The sequence below is a fragment of the Lissotriton vulgaris genome, chromosome 7, assembly GCF_964263255.1.
Source record: "Lissotriton vulgaris chromosome 7, aLisVul1.2, whole genome shotgun sequence".
Lineage (NCBI taxonomy): Eukaryota > Metazoa > Chordata > Amphibia > Caudata > Salamandridae > Lissotriton > Lissotriton vulgaris.
The window spans coordinates 1008354715-1008373953 of NC_141695.1; the positions used below are offsets into that span (position 1 = coordinate 1008354715).

A 19239-nucleotide genomic window follows, 5' to 3' on the forward strand; every position below is an offset into this window, starting at 1 on the left:
CCGTTGACTATGGATTTTTGAGTTTATTAGCTCATTGACCAATATATTATTTAAGCCACAGCCACAATCATATTTGGTCAGGATGAGTATATTGAGACCATTCCTTTGTTTTCTGTGGCCAGTACTATGGCCATTTTTGTGTTGCTGAAACATAGTTGAATCTCCAACCATCGTCAGTGCTGCAATAGGTGTATTGTTATTAAGCAAGTTATTTTATGAGAACATCTCTCTTTTAACACAAAGGGCACACTGCCAAAAAATAGAGATTGCTTAATTTGGGACCCTCTTTTAAAATCGATGCAGTAGATGGATAAATAAGTAACATTGTGCTGCTATTGCATATTTCAATTCAGGTACTATTCTGTCAACATCCTCTTTTGTCTATTGGTGTAATTTCAGGGAATTTTAAAATGTTTGTAGTTTATTTACAAGCAATAATGACTAATTAATATTGATATATTCCTGTTTTAATAATATGTATGAGTTAATCCAAAGAGCTCCTCCTTTTATGATATTTTTTAAAAAACATTTTTGTTTGTTTTTATCCATATTTATGTTTTTGCCTTCTTAATAGCATTTATCAATAACTATTTTGTGTTTTCTGAATAAGTGAAATTGTATTCAACTGATGGATGTGCACTCACACTTGGATGCCTGTCCTATGTTAGCAAATGAAGCAGCCAAATAAAAAGTAATATAATAAATAAAATAATTATACAACCACAGGTAAATATTAGCATTAACCTACAAATTAATGTTGACATATACTGGTATGTAACCCCTTCGCTGCTTCTGTTGGCCAACGTTATCGGGAGCATTGCCTCCGTAGTGCTCTGCACGACCGTTGGCCGACGTTGCCCCACCCACCTAATTTATCCGCTGCTGCGTAATTCGCGCCTTGGTTAAGTGGTTAAGGAAATCTTATCCTGTTTTTTACCTCCCCATGATGTCTATCTGCTTAGCTATTGGCCTGGAATTGATGAAAGACTGCTTGGAAAGTAACTCCAACAATGCCCAATTTTTCTTTATTTTTCCATTTTTGAAAATTAATGCAGACAGGATACACATTGTAAAAAATCAGTAACAACAAACAACTAGGAGCCTTAGTTATTTATAATCATGACTTTCTATTTTCTATTAATTGGATACATTAAATTGCAAATTAGAATATATCTACTGCTAATAAAAAAATAATTGGGGTTGGAAGCTGTCAAGGTTCATGTAATTTATTCAGGTTGGTACTGTTTCTTTTTCATTGTTCTTCGCACATAACAAGAATTCTGTCCTGGTTGCACTGAGCTTCAGGTTGGTGTTCGACATCCAGGCCTAGATGATGTGAAAGCAAAGTTTGACCGATTGCATGTCTGTAGCAGAGGAGAATTTCAAATAGAGTTGTATATTGTAGGTATATTAGTGGATGCTTTCATCCATGAATAGAGCACCAAGCCGCTCAGTGTGGAGTTTGAAGATAATGGGGGACAATATGAACTCTGAGGTAGGTCATAAATTATATGGATCTGTTGGTGTCTGGATGTGCCTATGTGAACAAATGGGTGCCAGTGTAAAGGTAGGAGGAGACCCATTTAACATTCTTGGTGAATCCAATGCAAGACTACTCCACAATGAGTATCTGGGTGGGATGGATGACTATTCCAAAGGCAACTGACATGCCCAGCAATATCCAGAGATGGGTTTTTCCACCTGTGGTCAAGAGGGCATTGACTGCAATGTGTAAGATAGCAGGCATCCATGAGGCAGCATGATACAAAACCATACTAGTTGTGCATCAGATGGTTAGCATTAATGTGATTTTGGAGAGATCTTTGGTGAAACACAAGGATAAGTCATAATCTTAATAAGAAGCGTTGAGGGACTTGAGTGTTTTCGCAAAATCTCTCAAGTGATATGGCTATAAAGGATGACCATTCTGGGATTCTACAGAAAGAGTTTGGTGTAAGAGATGAAACAGGCTCTGATGCTCTGTGTTCTCTAAGTGCTGTCAGAGCAAAAGGTGTATGATGCCACTTCTCCTACCCCAGATATTTTGGTGAATCAATATCCATGTATAAAAGCCATAAATCCAACAATCTACTATTCTGACAGGAGAGTAAAACAAATAACCAAGAAAAGGGAATTAGTGAATAGCGCTCTTGTATTTATGGCATGCATGGCAAAAAAGCTCAATGTTCTAAAGAAAAAAACCTGTAAATTAAAATAAAATGGTATTAGCAAAGTAGCTAAATTGAAGAACAAACAGAGATTTCTCCTAAAAAGTTAGATATAATGTTACAATTGTAGTCCAATAAAAGGAATCCAGATGCTCCATCCCCAAAACCTAATGAAACCACAATGCCATGGGCTTGATGTAACACCAACTCAAGCAATGGCAAAGAAAGAATCCCTCCTGAAAGTCCAAAATATACATTTTACTGCACCTTGTTTAAAGAACTGGTGACATGAGGTCTTCCAGACAGCTAAAACTGGGACTAACAAGATCGAACACCCCCTTAAAATGAAGCACAAGCAGGGCATGCAGAGGAAACAAGGCACTGAGGAGGGTATTGAGGACTTCACATGGTTTGGGAACCAAATAGAAATTCTGCACAAATGAAATATACATGTGCACACATATATTTCACACTACATAGTTATTTTATACTGTTCTGAGACATGGAAATTCTTTAATGATTGTTGGTCTGAAAATGTAGTGTTACAAATGAGTATACATTCATGAAAAAAGCAATATTCCTTTCAAGTGAACATTATTTACTATAATGAGCAGAGTAAATAGTCAATGTGTTTGGTCGGTGTTGTTCAACAATGTAAGCTTTCAAATATCAACTTGCTGGACCAAATATTAATTTTGCTGGACCAAACAATTGCATGTCAAAAAATAGAATGCAAAAATATTGATCTGCGATAATAGCAACTGTAAGATATTGACTTACACAATATTACATTCTGTAATGCTGCAGGTCAATATTTTTGTTTTAAAAATTTCACAAAGTTTGTTTACAACTTTGTGCTCTCATCCATAGGTGCTGAAGTACTTTTTGGCCCAAACACTTGCTAGTGCCTTCTTCTCTATTCTTCTGTATTTAATTTCCATGTTTCTAAGACATCTCAATGCCAAAGCAATTATATATACATATTCCCAAATAATTGGCTTAAAACAGCACCCACATAGTCCAACCCACAGTCATCACATACAATGCCTACACCCACATAGGTTTTCAACCAAAGTGCTTCAATAAACAAATCTTTTAGTGTTCACAAAGGTCCCATTTTGAAAACAAAAAACTGAACATTTTTGAGAAAGTACCTACGTCAGTTGTTGGTAAATATCTTAATCAACCAATGATTTAACCTCATCAATATTTGTGGATTACCTGTGACCAATCCACCTTTGGTCTAATCATTTGTGGTGTCATATGGTGACATAAATATTCAGTATTGTGGGGAAAGAAGTTGTATTTATTTTTTTATGGTCAGGCAATGCTTTTCCAAAATGACCGGAGCCTGATGTAAAACTCAGTTGTGTTCTTCAATTGATCCAGTATGGTTTATGATGTCATCTTGAAAACCCTGTATCCCTATAAATGGTTGGATTAATTGAACCCTTAGCTTCTTAAATACTGATTCTGCCGAAGATAGTCTGAACATCATCTTCAAATACTTGTTATCTCCAAACAGAGTGATGAATACGGTTCAAAAAGACTCCCCTACAAACTTAGGGCCTCATTAGGATGGCGGTGAATCTGCATCATCCGGGCCGGCGGAAGCCACCGCCGGCCAGAGGATGCGGATTCACTGCCGCGGCCACAGAATACACCCACCGCCAGATTAGGATGGCAGTGGGATTGCGGTGGGACCAGCAGCGGACGGCAGGTCTGCCCGCCGCTGATCCGCGGGGTGTGGAGGGCCATTTGGTGGCGGTGTCTGCAAGACACCGTCAGCCAAATTAGGATGTGCATCGTCACATGCTTTTCCACTGCGCCTTTTCGCCCTGGAAAAGCATGTGGTCTTTGGTGTTTGGGAGCCCGTTGCGGGCCCCCAGGGTGTCGGGGGTGGGGGGTGCACGCGCTTACATGCACAAAGCGGCAGGCAACGCGCGGTGCCTGCTGCTTTGTGCATGTAAATGTTAACCATGCATTTTTAACCTTGCGGCGGCTGCTGCTTCAAGCAGCACCCGCCGCGAGGTTAAAGATACAGGATGTGACTGCCAGGGTGGCGGTCACATCCTAATTGCACCGGAGGGACCGCCGCTGCCCCTGCGGACGGTCCCTCCACCTCGGGGGTGGCGGATGGACGCAGGTCCGTCCGCCATCCTGAGGCCCTAAGTTTGGTGCTACACACATTTTAAACCAGGGTTCTCCAAAATCGGTCCTGGAGGGCCAGATCCATGTCAAATTTTAACATATCCCTACTTAGTTAAAGGTAGTTATCTTACAAAATCTAGTATGGATCCAGCCCTTTTGGACCGACTTTGGAGAACCCTGTCTTAAAATAAGGATAAAAAAATACCTTGCACTCACTAATTGCAGAAACAGAAGATTAGCACACAGGCAGATTTCAACCCACTTTTTGGGAAGACAATGGGAGAGGCCCCTAATAAGGGATCAACAGGCTCAGTTACTTCTCCTTCAGCAACCAACTGAAGATGTGTTTTCAATTGTCCCCTGATGCTAAGTGGAATATTTCAAATTTTGTGATATATGGTTACAGCTGACTCCTTCAAAACTATTTTTTGTGATTGTACCCTCAAGAAAAGCTCAGTTTTTCTGTGAAAACCTTTCCATGGGACTCACGAATTTCCTGCAAAGATCTATTTTCAGGATCAGCTAAATAAGTAAGGAAAACTGTGCTTGGTCTTAAACTTAGCCCAAATTGTCCATGATCTCTACATCCTAAAATAATGTATCCTTTCCCAGTTATGCATTCCGTGGTGTGAAGACAATTGTCTTTATTTTTATTATTTTACCAAAAAAAGTATCCCAAAATGTCAGTTTTGTTCTTGGTTCCTTTAAAAGTAGACATGTTGATGTCATACGGAAATAGGGTTTTGATGTGCCGCATTCCTGCTTTAAAATACATTTATAATAGTTTTTGGAGATGCAGATTCTCCAATAACTACTAAAAGTGCATTTCCAATAACAATGTCACATACAGGATCACCTTTGGATTCCCACATTGTCTTATCTTTTGACCTAACAGTTGAAACATGTATTACATTTCTTCATTACCCTCACCAATTTTTCTTCTTGTACTGTGTGGACCTGGGCAACTATTGTGCAAGCTGTAACTCATTTTTTTAACAGTTACCAGCCTTTTTGCATTTATTGCAACCCTTTTTTGGCCACAGGACAACTATTTGTGCCAGCTAAATGGTTACTTGAACCACATTAGGAAATGTAATTTCGTAGATTGTTTTATCATTGCATTAAACATCAATCATTGACTGTTCAACAATCATTCAAAGTACTCCGTTAGAGGCACGGAAAGAAGAGCTCTCCATTTTATTTAGCTCTCTTGAAGCCTTGGCTGAACGCCAATATTCTTTTCAAGATATTCAAGAGTGCCCTTGTCCCAACAATTGAAAACCACCTGATCACAAGCTTGCAGTCCAGTTGTCTCTTAAAGTCACGAGTGCACACTAAATTGTGTTGCCCTGCCACATATTTACCAATGGTCTTTTGAGATGTTTGTTTCTCCAGTGCCTGGTTGTGATGTCTGTGAACAATGCCAAGGAACAAAAACTGCCTTGCTGAACCACAGCATGAGTTTGGGAGTCAGCTTGCCTAGAGGTGATGACACATTTTGTCAAATGGCCCAACCACAATTTGAATTTTACATAGGAGTGCAAAAGGAAGAAATACTTAGATGGTGATAATATCTTGCTAGTATCTTGCTCAATGGTGGAGCTTTGATGCATAGTTTGAAGCTGTGAGAAGTGAAGGTTGATACGAGTCTTCACAGGTTTAACCTCTTCATAGGTTGTTAATCTCAGCCGCATATCCTGAGATGTTATAAATGGTGAGAAATATTCTGTGTCAGAAAGTTCCTGCAGTTCCACAAAAAGTGCTAATGACTGAGGTGGTCACTCAACTGTCAAACGGACATATCATCTCTTTGTCACTCCAGGCACAGAACAGTATTCACAGATATGAAGCTGCCGCTACATAAGTGATACTGCTTACCACAAAGAATTTCAACAAAACATGTCATGTCCCAAAGGATTACAAGTGCCATGGATCCTCACCATTCCCCAAAGGAGCACTGTTTCATCGCTTGGTGCTCCCATTGGAGAACTGCCAAAAATGTAAAACAATTTCAACTAAGAAAGGAATACTCCAGAATTCAAAAATGTGCACGTGCATACTTATAAACATATGAACAATCAGAAACAAATGCAGATACAGCAGCTAAATCTTCTAATGACAATAAATAAAAAAAATGTTTTCATTCTGTTTGCTTTGAGGTTGAAAGCCCAAATATAATAAAGTTTCATAATATTACTTGCAGATATACAGCATTTTTGAATGTGCTGTGATACGTTTGGAAGTAGTACCCTTCCAAAGTTTCTCGCATCTTCTTTGTATAGGTCAAAATGTGCTGAGTGTCATCATCTCTTATCTTTCCCCATGCTCACAAAGGGGGAGTATTAAGTCATGAGCATAAACCTTAACAAAAGGATCCCTCCATTAATTACAGGCACAGTAATAATGCAATCAGTGTTTTTCCCAATATATATATATATATATATATATATATATATATATATATATATATATATATATATATATATATATATATATATATATATATATATATATATATATATATATATATAAATGAAAGGTACAGCCATGGGCACCTGCTTTGCCCCCAGCGACGCAAATATATTCGTGGGGTGGTAGGAGAAACAGGTGGCCTGGGCTGAAGACCATCATAGATGGGTTTCTTGTATAGTTGGTTGGCACCGCTATATAGATGACCTATTTATCCTATAGAAAGGATCTAGAGAAGAGGCAGAACATTACAATGCAGTACTCAATGACAACAATGTCAACTTACCCTTCACTGGGGAAATAAGCGCCATATAAGTTAATTTTCTAGATCCAAAAGTCTTCATTGCAGAGGGCGAAATATGCACTTCCCTGTTCCATAAGCCAACAGCTGGGAATTCAATTTTGGAAGCCCGCAGTAGTCACCCTATTCCTCTAATAAAAAGTATCCCCTAAGGGGAACTTTTACATCTTTAAAAGAAACTGTACGAGACAGTCAGATTTTGAACAGGCAGCCCTAGAGGCTATTAAGAGATTTAAAACATGAGGATACTCTGAGAATGTATTAAATTCAACACTTAAACGGGTTGATAGAATTCCTAGGAAGTCTTTCCTAAAAGATAGAACACAAGGAACAACTAGTATTACAATTTCACAGTTCAGACTGATTACAACTTTTACAGATGAAACCCAAAGTGTGTCTAAAATATTTAAACCAGATTGGCACATTCTGAAGACAGATCCAATAATAGGAAGAAACTTGTCAGACTATCCTAGAATTACATACAGGAGAAATAGGTCACTAAAGGATAATTTGATCCAAAGTCATTTAGACAGAGGCTCAAGGAACCCACGTATAAGGTGAGTTGACAGGAATTTTCCTTGCACCAAGTGCAAGGCATGTAAACACAGCAGTAAAACACTAACATATAGTGTACCTTGCTATGAGAAACCCAGGAAGATAAGTACATTTCGCACATGTAACACCCCCTTTTGCGTGTTTTGGTTATTATACCCCTGTAGTCCTATGTATATAGGGAGCACTATTCGCCACACAAAAAAATTCACTTTGGAGCATGCCAGAGCGATAGACCATGTCCCACAGAATGAGAGAGGGGGCAACAGAGAACTTAAATTACGTAGACTAGAGTCTAGATTTATAATACATCTCCAGACTAAGACCCCTAGAGGTCTTACTTAACACTGAGGAAGAAATAGCCATACAGGTTAAAGTATTTTTCTTAAACTAATTGTTCGCCTTTCTATGCCACTTCATTATTAGTAATGGATTTCAATTTCATGTTTATACTTTATATGCACCATGTCCTCGAATGATAATGTATTGGCAACATATGTATATTTGATTAGGTGAAGGTTGTTTATGAAATTTATAGGAAAAAATGCAGTGGTTTTAAACACTACAAATGCTCATTCAGTGCTTCATCAACTTGTTATATAATTGACATGCAGGGTTTATGCGCAGTTACCAAATATATTAATAATGTAAATATGATGCCGACATTTTGAGAATATTTTTTGAATAATAGGAAAACTTTTTTGGAATTAAGTTTAGGGCCATTTATTTATTTAAGGGGTTTTATATAGCGCTGGCTCACCCTTAGGTATCAGAGCGCTTTACATTGGAAAGACGATAGTACATGTGTTACAAAACAAATCGTAACGAAATGAAACTTTAAGATACGTTAGACTTAAGGAACAAAGTGAATAACATATCTTGATTATGATACAAAGTGAAAGGATGAAGTTATTTAATAAGAAATATATAAATAAAATAATTACAAATTATTAAACAGTAAAAAGGAACTAGACTCATTTTTGTTGATAGGGAAGGGTTAGGCGAGTGTGGAAGGAGGGGTGGCTATTTTTTAGGAGAGGGGTGACGCGAGGGGGACGCAAGAGGTGTAGATGGGTACCGTGGGGGGTGAGTAGGAGTTGGTGGAGTGCAGGAGAGGTGGGAGAAAGGGGAGAAGGTTGGAGATTCAAAAAGGAAGAGATTGTACAGCAAGTATATGTATAAAATGATTATGGACCCCAATATTTGTTGAGCAGGTGCAATTTAAGGTCTATTTTGAAACTGACGTATGAAGGGTTCAGTCATAGGTCTTTAGCGAGGGTATTCCAAATGCTCGTGGCCTTACCAGAGAAGGAGCGATATTGCACAGCTTTCTTTTTTAGCAGAGGTGGGATGAGTAGGAGAGAGTAAGTGCTTCTCATAGATCGGGCACTGCCCGCTTTTTTGAGTTTGTTAGAAAGGTAGAGCTGGTTCTTTTGATGGAGGGCTTTATGCGTAATGCAGGCTAATTTATAGGAGAATCTGTCTTTAATAGGAAGCCATTTAAGGGTCTTTAGAGCCGGCAAGATGTGGTCAGAACGTTTGCAGTCCGTTGTAATCCTAGCCGCTAGGTTTAAAACAGATTTGAAGGGGGCCAGATGAGCTTCGGGAGAACTCATTACCATAGTCGATTTTCGAGTGGAAAAGGGATTGTACAACTGATTTGAAATCTTCAGTTGGAATGAAGGGTTTGATTTTTTTGAGATGTTGGAGCGTAAAAAGAGAGCCATTTGCCGAGTTTTTTTACATGAGAGTTGAGCGTAAACTTACTGTTGAGAGTGATGCTGAAGGATTTTACCAATTCGGAGAGGGAGAGTGGACAGTTTAGGGCATTAAGGTCAGTGATCCATGTATGGATGGGGAAAGGGTTGTTTTTAGGAGAGAAAATAATGATTTCAGTTTTAATAGGATTACGTTTGAGATGATTGGAATAGAACCAGGTTTGGATATTAGTCAGGGCGGTGTTAAGGTGCAGTACATCAGAGTGTGATTTAATTTTATAGTAGAGTTGGGTGTCGTCAGCATATAAGTGATAGGTAATACCTCCTTGTTTGAGAATGAGGGTCAGGGGTTCCATGAAAAGGTTGAAAAGAGCAGGAGAGAGGTTGTATCCTTGGGGCACACCAAAGGAGACTGGAGTGGGGCTAGATAGGCATTTTTGGATTTTTACTAGTTGGGTTCTGTGTTGGAAGTAGGAGTTGAACCAGTTGAGGATGGTACCATTAAGGCCAAACTGAGATTTAAGTGTAGAGAGTAAGGATGAATGGTTAAGTGTGTCAAATGCCACTGAGAGGTCAAGGAGAATGAGTAAGCAAGTCTCGCCATAGTCCAGGGCAAGGAGGATGTCATCAACTATATTTAGCAATGCAGTTTCAGTGCTGCAGCCTTTACGGAAGCCAGATTGTAGGGGGTCAAGTAGGTTGTAAGTGTCAATGTGTTTATCCAATTGCTGAAGGGCACATTTTTCAAGGGCTTTAGAGAGCATGGGGAGGTTTGAGATGGGGCGGAGGTTGTTTGGGTCGACCTTAGTTTTTTTTTTGAATGGGCGTGATTTGTCCGAGTTGGAGGAAGACCAGAACGCTCCCCGAAGAAAGGGAGGAGTTGATGATATTGGTCCAATACGGGACAATGATGTGCTTTAGGTCTTGGACGAAGGGAAGATGGGAGAGGGTCTTTAGTGTGGGAGGATGGTTTTAATTTGGACAGGATGTTCAAGAATTCTTGTTCAGAGGCGGAATGGAAATTCAGCCAGGAGGCGTTGTTTTTGAGTCGAGTGTTGTCGGGGGGAAATTTAGGCGGGGTAGAGGAAGGTAGGGGTGGGGAGGTCGGAGGGAGTGTGAGCAGAGGGGAAGGTGTTAAAGTAGTATCAGGGGAACAGAGGGGGTTGGGGGGATTTGAGTTAGAGTGAAGGATTGGTCAATTTGGGCAATTTTTTCAGAAAAAAAGTTAGCTATTTCTTCGCATTTGCTTGTGGTGGCCATCATGCTGGGGGGCGGGGAGGATTGATTTATAATAATGTTGAACAGTTCTCTGGGTCTGTTTTTGGCCTGGGAGAGCTGTGATCGGAAGAAGGAAGCCTTTTCAGAGAAAATGTGCTTCTTGTACGCAGATGTAGCTGTTCGAAGGAGGTCAAGATTAGAGGGGAAAGGGTGTTGTCTCCAGGTTCTTTCTGCCCGTCTAAGTACTCGTCTTTCATTATTGAGGTCTGGGTTAAACCAAGATTTGGAAGGGATATTTTTAAGAGTTTTTGGTTTGGGTGGTGCAAGTTGATCTAGAACCTCAGAGACAGTTTTATTGTAATGCCTAGTGAGTTAGTTTGCATTGAGAGAGGGAGGTGTGTGACTGAGTTGTGCTTGGAGTTTAGCCTCCAGTACACCTTAGGGGATACAATTAAGGTTTCTGGATAATATTGTGGTTTTGTTGTTTTTAGAAGGGGCAGGCTGGGCCAAGGGTGGGATCGAGAACAATATGAGGTGGTGATCAGACCATTCGATAGGGATGATGTTAGAAAGGGATGCCAGATTACTGTTAGCAATGATGGTGTCAAGAGTAGCCCCTTTAGAATGGGTTGGGGAAAAGCAGAGTTGCTTGAGGTCATTTATCTCAAGGAGGTTATTGAGAAGTTTAATGGTAGAGTCGTCTGGCAAATTCCAGTGAAGGTTAAAGTCTCCTAGGAAGAGATTTTGAGAGTTCAAAAGGGACGATTGTGAAAGAAGGAGAGATAGTTCCTCAGCGAAGGGAAGAGGTTCACCTGGAGGGTGATAGATGGTGGGGTACCATGAATTTTAAGTTCTGCTCCAAGGTATTCAAATGTTTTGAAGTCAGTGTTTTTGGCTAGCGAGAGCTGGAGTTCATTTTTAAAGTTTATTGCTAGACCACCTCCTATTCTCTTAGGTCAGTCTTTTATGAGGATAAAATAACTGGGGGGGAGAGTAAGTCTAGGATGGGTGTTGAATGATCGTTGAGTCAAGTTCGCGTTAGGAAGGTGAGGTCTATATCTTAACTGAGGATGGTTTTGGAAATTTCTGTGGCAAGTCGAACCACTAAACAGCAGTTCACAAGCATGCATGTCAGAGGCTTAGGGTTAGTTATGGGGGGGCACATGTGGATGGCGGTAAGTTGCAGGGCGTCTGGGCGAGCAAGGAGAGGAGGGAATTCTGCTGGTCCCAATAATAACAGAGATGTTATAATGAGAAAAGGCTGCATCCTTGCGTGGGGATTTAGGAGGGTAGGAATTGCAGATCTCAGAGAGGTTAGAGGTGGAGTAGCCATTAAAGGTGCGACGAAGTCTCTGAGAGCAATTGTGAAGTGGTGTGGTTTTCCAGAGTTTGGGATTATTAATATGTGGCTGATGCGCAAGGATTATGGAAGAATTATTCCTAACCTGGTAACGTCACAATTGTGACATGAAATATTTTAATTCTAGTTTTCAATTCATGCAAAATGAATATTTTGGCATCAGATTAATAAAACATTACAAAAATGGTGTGCATACTCCTAAAGAGCGATACTACAATCATGACATTAATATGAAATGTTAGCTGTTTTCAAAGAATATGATGATTGTTTGAATCACGTGGAATTACAATACATTTTTTTTTAATTTTCAGGTCGGAAGTGTATTTGCACATGCGCAAATGTAGAATAAAAATTGTGTTTTCCTTTCGGTAACCATTGTTGTCCAAACAGGCACGAGCCGAAACGCGTCCTGCTTTCTGTTGATTAAACACAGAGTAATATCACCCATGAGAGCGGCATCTTCTTTCCTTGAGAAGTGCGAGCTGAGATATTTATATAAATAATGTTTTCATGGTGTATTTTACTTGAGTCATTACATTGGAGAGCTGACTTTGCCTCCCTGAGAATTGTGCTAGGAATGACTACTCTTTTCATGGATGCGATTGACACAGGGTTTAGCAGGAGGATCTCTCCTCCCCCACCTGGCAGAACACCAGCGCCTATAATGCATTTTCTGATGTAAAAGGTGCTTAGTAGGAAGAGCAGTGTGCCTATTGGGCACTAGCCGAACTTTTCTTTTCTAAAAAAAATCCCCAGAAGCCGGTGTTTATTATAGAAAAACAAACAAAATCAGTGATTAAGCAATTTTCCAGAGATTTTCCAGTAATGGTCATGCCCCCTAAAAGGTTAGCCATAAGGTAAAAGGTTTTTAATGGCAGAGCTATCTGAGGCTCCACCGTCAGAAACCCCCCACCTATAATCGGGTTGATCAACTGTGAGACAGGCAACGTATCTACCAGATTTTCACATCCACCAACCTGAAAATTATCCTTTTTGATGCCTGTTCCCTATAAAAACGGTTCTGGTCACTGTGATGGCTGTAATAAAACTGATTGCAAAGGTTTTACATTTATTTTCATAGATGAGATAACTATGTGTGGGCTGAATTCTGAATAATAAAATAGAGTAATGTACATATTATATACAGTATTTGTAAGTCTGCTCAATGTTTCTCAGTATTGTGGCCATATAACCTAACTGTTGTCTTGCTTGATTACTTGTAGATGTGGGAAGAAGCTATACATTTATGTAAAGAACTGGCAGAGCAGTATGAAATGGAAGTTTTTGATTATGAGCTACTCAGTCAGTGTTTGGTAAGACTATTTCACAAACATTTTAAGATTATGAAACTAAAATGTGATTGTCAGCATAAATTATTTCTGCTTGCAAGTTTTGTGAAATTAAGTTGTTGAAGTGGTAGAAGGCTAGTTATCTTACTTTTGAGATTGAAATTTATTGTGATCCTTAGTTTTTCTCCATATAAAGGTTGTTGGCCCTATTAATAGCATTGTGGGCAAACCTTTATTCCTTAGAATAGCAATACAAAAAAATACATTTATAAAATAATGGTGCACCATCAAATTCAAGGCGCTTGTATGATAGTCTATTTTCCGAGTACTATTTTTTCAATATTGTACCTAACTCTGTTATTGGTTCTTTCTCCTCTCTTCAATTTGTTGTGCCTGTAGATTTCTCTTTCATTCATCTTCACCCTATTCTATGAACAAGAACATTCCATAATGAACTTCTCTGCCTCACTTTTGTGTTTACATTTACAGTGAAGCCTATTCACAAATTGCATTTTGTCATACATGAGCGAAACTATTGCCAAGCTCACACTATTTTTTCAACTAGAGTTTTCTAAATCGTACATCACCACACTTCACATTGTCATTGTTGCTTGTGACTGCATAATAATGTAGAAATATTATGAATTATTATTCTAGCCAAAGAAGCAATAGTTGTTGCTCAGTTATGAACTAGTCAGAAAGTAACAAGTGTCTGATGATTCATAGATGCAACAAGCTAAATTCTATGAAAATATCATGAAAATTCTGAGACCCAAGCCGGACTACTTTGCTGTTGGATATTATGGCCAAGGATTTCCACCTTTTCTTAGGGTAAGTAAAGACAATGAAAATGTTAATGTTTTTTCACAGAAGTGTTGCACACTGATTGGCAAGTTACAGTAGTCTTCCACAAGTGCCTCATGCTGGATGTAGTGAAGAACACACCTGTTCACTTTTACTTTTTCATATTTAGAAGAGACTACTTACATTAGCACTTATGAACAAATACTAAACTGTGCTCAGGTGCATGCAACTGACTAAAAAACTGTTACCAACTCATCCAGAAGAGAAGAGCGTGAATCAAATGTTCAAGGACTAGGACAGGTTAGTCAACCAAGGTGCATTCACACAGCACTTAAAATTGATACACACTCCTGCTCAATGATGGAACTGATGAAGCTTATCTAGAGGTCTGCAAGTTAGCACTGTAAAGTACTTTGTTCCAGGGAATAAAGAAGCAAACCATGTTCTCCCACAGAGACTGCTCCATTCTGATGGGTGCTAGAAGTACAAGACACATATGTCATGGACTGCGTGTGCTTGAATACTGCGCCTAAAGAAAATGCTGTTTATTACTTTTACCTTTGGGATGAGGAATCAAGCATGCTCAGTAGTCAGTATGAGACCCCACTCCCACCGTTAATAAGTGATATTGTTTATGTTTTTAGAGTGTGGAGCAGACATATCTATTTCACCCTGGGTGAATTGTCAATGCTTGACTGAAATATTTGATGAGACTTATTTTGAGGACAGATCTTCACATGTTGGTTTAGATAGGTAGCATTTCACCTTTTGTTGTAAATTGGAAAGTCATTTAAAATATCAACTACTGAATAGTTTCATCTGCTTTCAGTCAAAGATGTATCATATTTATTTAATCATTTCCAAAATATCTAGGATTTAAAAATCAAACAACAACTTAGAGAGGGGGGGGTTTAAAACACAGTTTATTGTAATATACATTTCACATGTCTGTGCTGTAAGGATTCTATGCCGATTGACTCAATGGTCATAAAATTAAGAAGGAATTATCCATCTGTCCACTACTACTTTATGCAAAAGAATTTAAGTAAATCTTCAACTAATTTGAAGACCAATTTTTTCCAATAAGCAAGCAATTGCGATTCTTAACTAAAAAATGTACAGCATTGAATTTGGTGGTTACTAGACTGTAACTTCTGAGTATGCATTATCTAAGTAATTATTGTATTTGCCGTACCTGCCACCTAGCGGCTACTTCAGAATGCTTTGTTCAACTTAATATACTGGAAAATTCAGTCAGTTCAGTTCATGAAGCTTTATTCGGTACATGATAAAAATGACCACAAAAGCATAGCACGCAGGCAACAGAATAAAAAATACAAACATGATTAAAAACTCATACCTTTCCTAAAAGCCATCGATTTACATATAAAACTGGCAGTATAAAAACATACGTCGGGGTGGTCCAAGTTATATAACAAACACATAGCACCCTCCACATTTAAAACTCCATACTTAGGAAATAATGGTTTTAAAAAGGAGATCCTAACATTCTGGAATAGGGGACAAAAAAGCATAAAGTGCATTGTGCTTTGTTTGGAATGTCCATCACATGGGCATGGGCCCACAGGGCTTTTTTTAGGATGAGGGAAGGCCACTAATACATGAGCAATGCCAACTCTTAATCTGGTTAGTACAAACCTGTGCGTTGGCCTAGTTACAACATTCAGATAATATTGAAATCCCTCAACAGAAATATATTTATTGTAAATTTTAACAGTAGCGAGGGAATTAGTTATTACTGAACGTTTTTGGGCTTTATGTAACATAAAGATATTTTTAAATTCCTGTTTCACAAGGCCTCTAGGGGGACAGTTTTCTGACAACAAATTAATATCAAAGATACTTTTATAACAATCTACAACATATTTGAGCCACGGTATCAGCATACAGTTGTCTAATGTAAGGCAATCCCTGATAATAAGTTGATTGAACTCGGTCTCTTCCTGAAGCCAAATTGCACAATAAAGCAATAAGGGCCTAAGTGAGGCGAGCTCAGTCAGGTGAAAAACCCCCGCCTCTCTGTGAATCAGCTCTGTTGGAGCGGACTTAGGGAGGCACAATAGTTTCTTCAGAAAATTATTTTCTTCGACCTGTAGACAGTCGGTTTTGCAGTAACCCCAAAGCCCCGCCCCCTAAAGGGCGATGGATACACTGTGTGCTTTGTAGATTTCCAGCATGTCCTTGATACGTCTGTCCCCCAGCTTAGATGCAAATTTAAAAATACCATAAGAGCTTTTGCTCATCTTAGTTCGAACATTCATTAATTCATGCCCCCACCTACCATCACTGGTAAAAGTTACCCCCAGATAACAAAAACTATTCACATTCTGCACTTTAACCCCTTCGATAAAGAAGGAGTGATTTCTGCCGACCTTATTTCCACATATCATCGTGTGAGTTTTATTCTTGTTGAACAACAGTCTCCTGCTCCCGATAAATTCAGTGAATTTGTCCATTAAACGTTGCAGACCGACGGGTGTCCGTGACAGGAGCACCGCGTCGTCTGCGTATAGCAGAACTGGTACACTATCCCCTGCAACCTGTGGGGTATCGGCCTTAATAATTTTCAGGGCGGCTTCGACCCCATTGATAAAAAGGGTAAATAAAAGGGGAGCAAGGACACAACCCTGCCTAATTCCCCGTTTCACATTAAAATTTCTAGTACCGTTAATAAGTGATATTGTTTATGTTTTTAGAGTGTGGAGCAGACATATCTATTTCACCCTGGGTGAATTGTGAATGCTTGACTGAAAGATTAGATGAGACTTATTTTGAGGACAGATCTTCACATGTTGGTTTAGATAGGTAGCATTTCACCTTTTGTTGTAAATTGGAAAGTCATTTAAAATATCAACTACTGAATAGTTTCATCTGCTTTCAGTCAAAGATGTATCATATTTATTTAATCATTTCCAAAATATCTAGGATATAAAAATCAAACAACAACTTAGAGAGGGGGGAGGGTTTAAAACACAGTTTATTGTAATATACATTTCACATGTCTGTGTTGTAAGGATTCTATGCCGATTGACTCAATGGTCATAAAATTAAGAAGGAATTATCCATCTGTCCACTACTACTTTATGCAAAAGAATTTAAGTAAATCTTCAACTAATTTGAAGACCAATTTTTTCCAATAAGCAAGCAATTGCGATTCTTAACTAAAAAAAGTACAGCATTGAATTTGGTGGTTACTAGACTGTAACTTCTGAGTATGCATTATCTAAGTAAATATTGTATTTGCCGTACCTGCCATCTAGCGGCTACTTCAGAATGCTTTGTTCAACTTAATATACTGGATAATTCATATAAATGGGTGGTGCAGTAGATATGTGGAGATGAGGGAGCTGTTTATATGTGTAGTTGGTATAATGGATGATATAATCTCACAGACATCTAGGTCCTGGCAACATGTGACCACTGTACAGCTACCCTTTTGGCGACGGTCACCAATCTCTTGATATATCAGGGCTTAAACCATTATCTCCTTTTCACTGTCATAGGTTTTGGCCAAACTAGTAATGTCTACTTCAAGAATTATATTTCAAACATCTGTGAACATCTAGAAACATTACGTTTCTCATATATACAATCATATATATATATATATATATATATATATGTATGTATGTATGTATAGATAGATAGATAGATAGATAGATAGATAGATAGATAGATAGATAGATAGATAGATAGATAGATAGATAGAACATACATTAAATTGGCACACTTCAACATAAATTTTAAATGATTTGAAAAAAACTATTATCTAAATAAATTAAAAGAAATCTGTAGACACCAAATTGGTAATTTATTTTCTGAATTAATGCATTTTAAAGTCTCAATATCCCAATGAATGTCACATCCTTGATAGAAAAAAATCACTTTTACATTTGATTTAAAGATTTGGAACACAGGGATGAAGTTTCTATGCAGTCATAGACAGGTCATGTGAAATAACAATACTCAACTTTAAAATAAAAAATGTGTAAAGGATCACCATTTTTTAAAAAACTTTCTAACTTTTGTTCAGTTAATCATTACATATTTTCTGTCACTTGCAGAACAAAGTTTTTATCTATCGGGGAAAGGAATATGAGCGAAGAGAGGATTTTCAAGTTCAACTGATGAGTCAATTCCCCTTTTCAGAGACAATAAAGACAACTTCTGATCCTGGGGAAGATGTGAAGAATTGTCCTGGGCAATGTATCCTTAACATAACAATTAACTGAGATGGCTTACTTCCAAGTGTTTGTTCATCACTGGTTAGAGGAAAAGATACAACTTGACCGAGCAGCTACTCGCATCTGCTCTCAAACATGCTTGCATGCGTTTTTAAGTTCATTCCTAAATGATGGTACATTGAAGCAGTATTGCCCGCTTTGGAAGGATATGCTGGCTTTTAATTGCTTGCTCCACATTTATTGGCTTGGCTGAAGATGATGTTGCACAAGGGGCCATACAGGCAATGACCAGCTGTTGATACCTTCTTGCTGTGGCCAGGAGTGTGTGGCATATAACGTATGTGTTGTATTAAAATGCAAGCCCCGCTGTTAGCTGTGAAATATTAGAGCTCCATGGAAGATAATAGAGGTCAATTCTAAATTAAGTACATGGGAAATGTAATGAACATTGCTAATTCAGTCAGGTGGGGTTCCTCTTCAGTTGAGGCTGGGTGCTTAGCAATAGCAAATGGCAATACGTCTAATTCGCATTAGCACCCATCCACACAGCATAACCATACACAAGCACCAAATACATGATATGTTCAGTACTTTAAATCAATCCAGCAATGTTTAATATCCAAGCAACAAAGTTGTTTCAAACATTTTAATTTGAGTTGTCGATCTCCCATAGAGAACTTCAAATGAATTATGTCTCTGCAGGGTCACCCCCAAATGTTTATCCCACCCCTCCTGTTTTCTGAATTGTTTATTTTTTGGCATTAGTATTCTGTGCACCTTACCACTGCTAACCAGTGCTAAAGTGCTTATGCTTGCTTCTTTAATCCCTTCGCTGCTAGACATTTACCCCTTGCTGTGCTAAGCCATTTTTGGCTATATGGGGTATTCCGCTCTTCAGCCCCTGTAACCGTTTGTTCACATAAGGTATCCATGCCAAATTTGTGTTCTTTTCTTCCAACAGCTTGAGAATTCTAAACGTACCCAGGGTTTGTGGATAATTATCC

At 38.6% G+C, this 19239-nt stretch overlaps 1 protein-coding gene across 1 annotated transcript in view; it reads left to right on the forward strand.

Moving 5' to 3' along the window:
• Positions 1-19239, forward strand: part of DOCK2 (dedicator of cytokinesis 2) — a 2333210-nt gene that overhangs the window by 2163061 nt on the left and 150910 nt on the right. The window contains exons 39-41 of the mRNA XM_086931425.1: positions 13161-13250; positions 13953-14057; positions 18116-18257. Of these exons, the coding sequence (XP_086787551.1) occupies positions 13161-13250; positions 13953-14057; positions 18116-18257 (337 nt within the window). The remainder of the gene's footprint in view (positions 1-13160; positions 13251-13952; positions 14058-18115; positions 18258-19239) is intronic.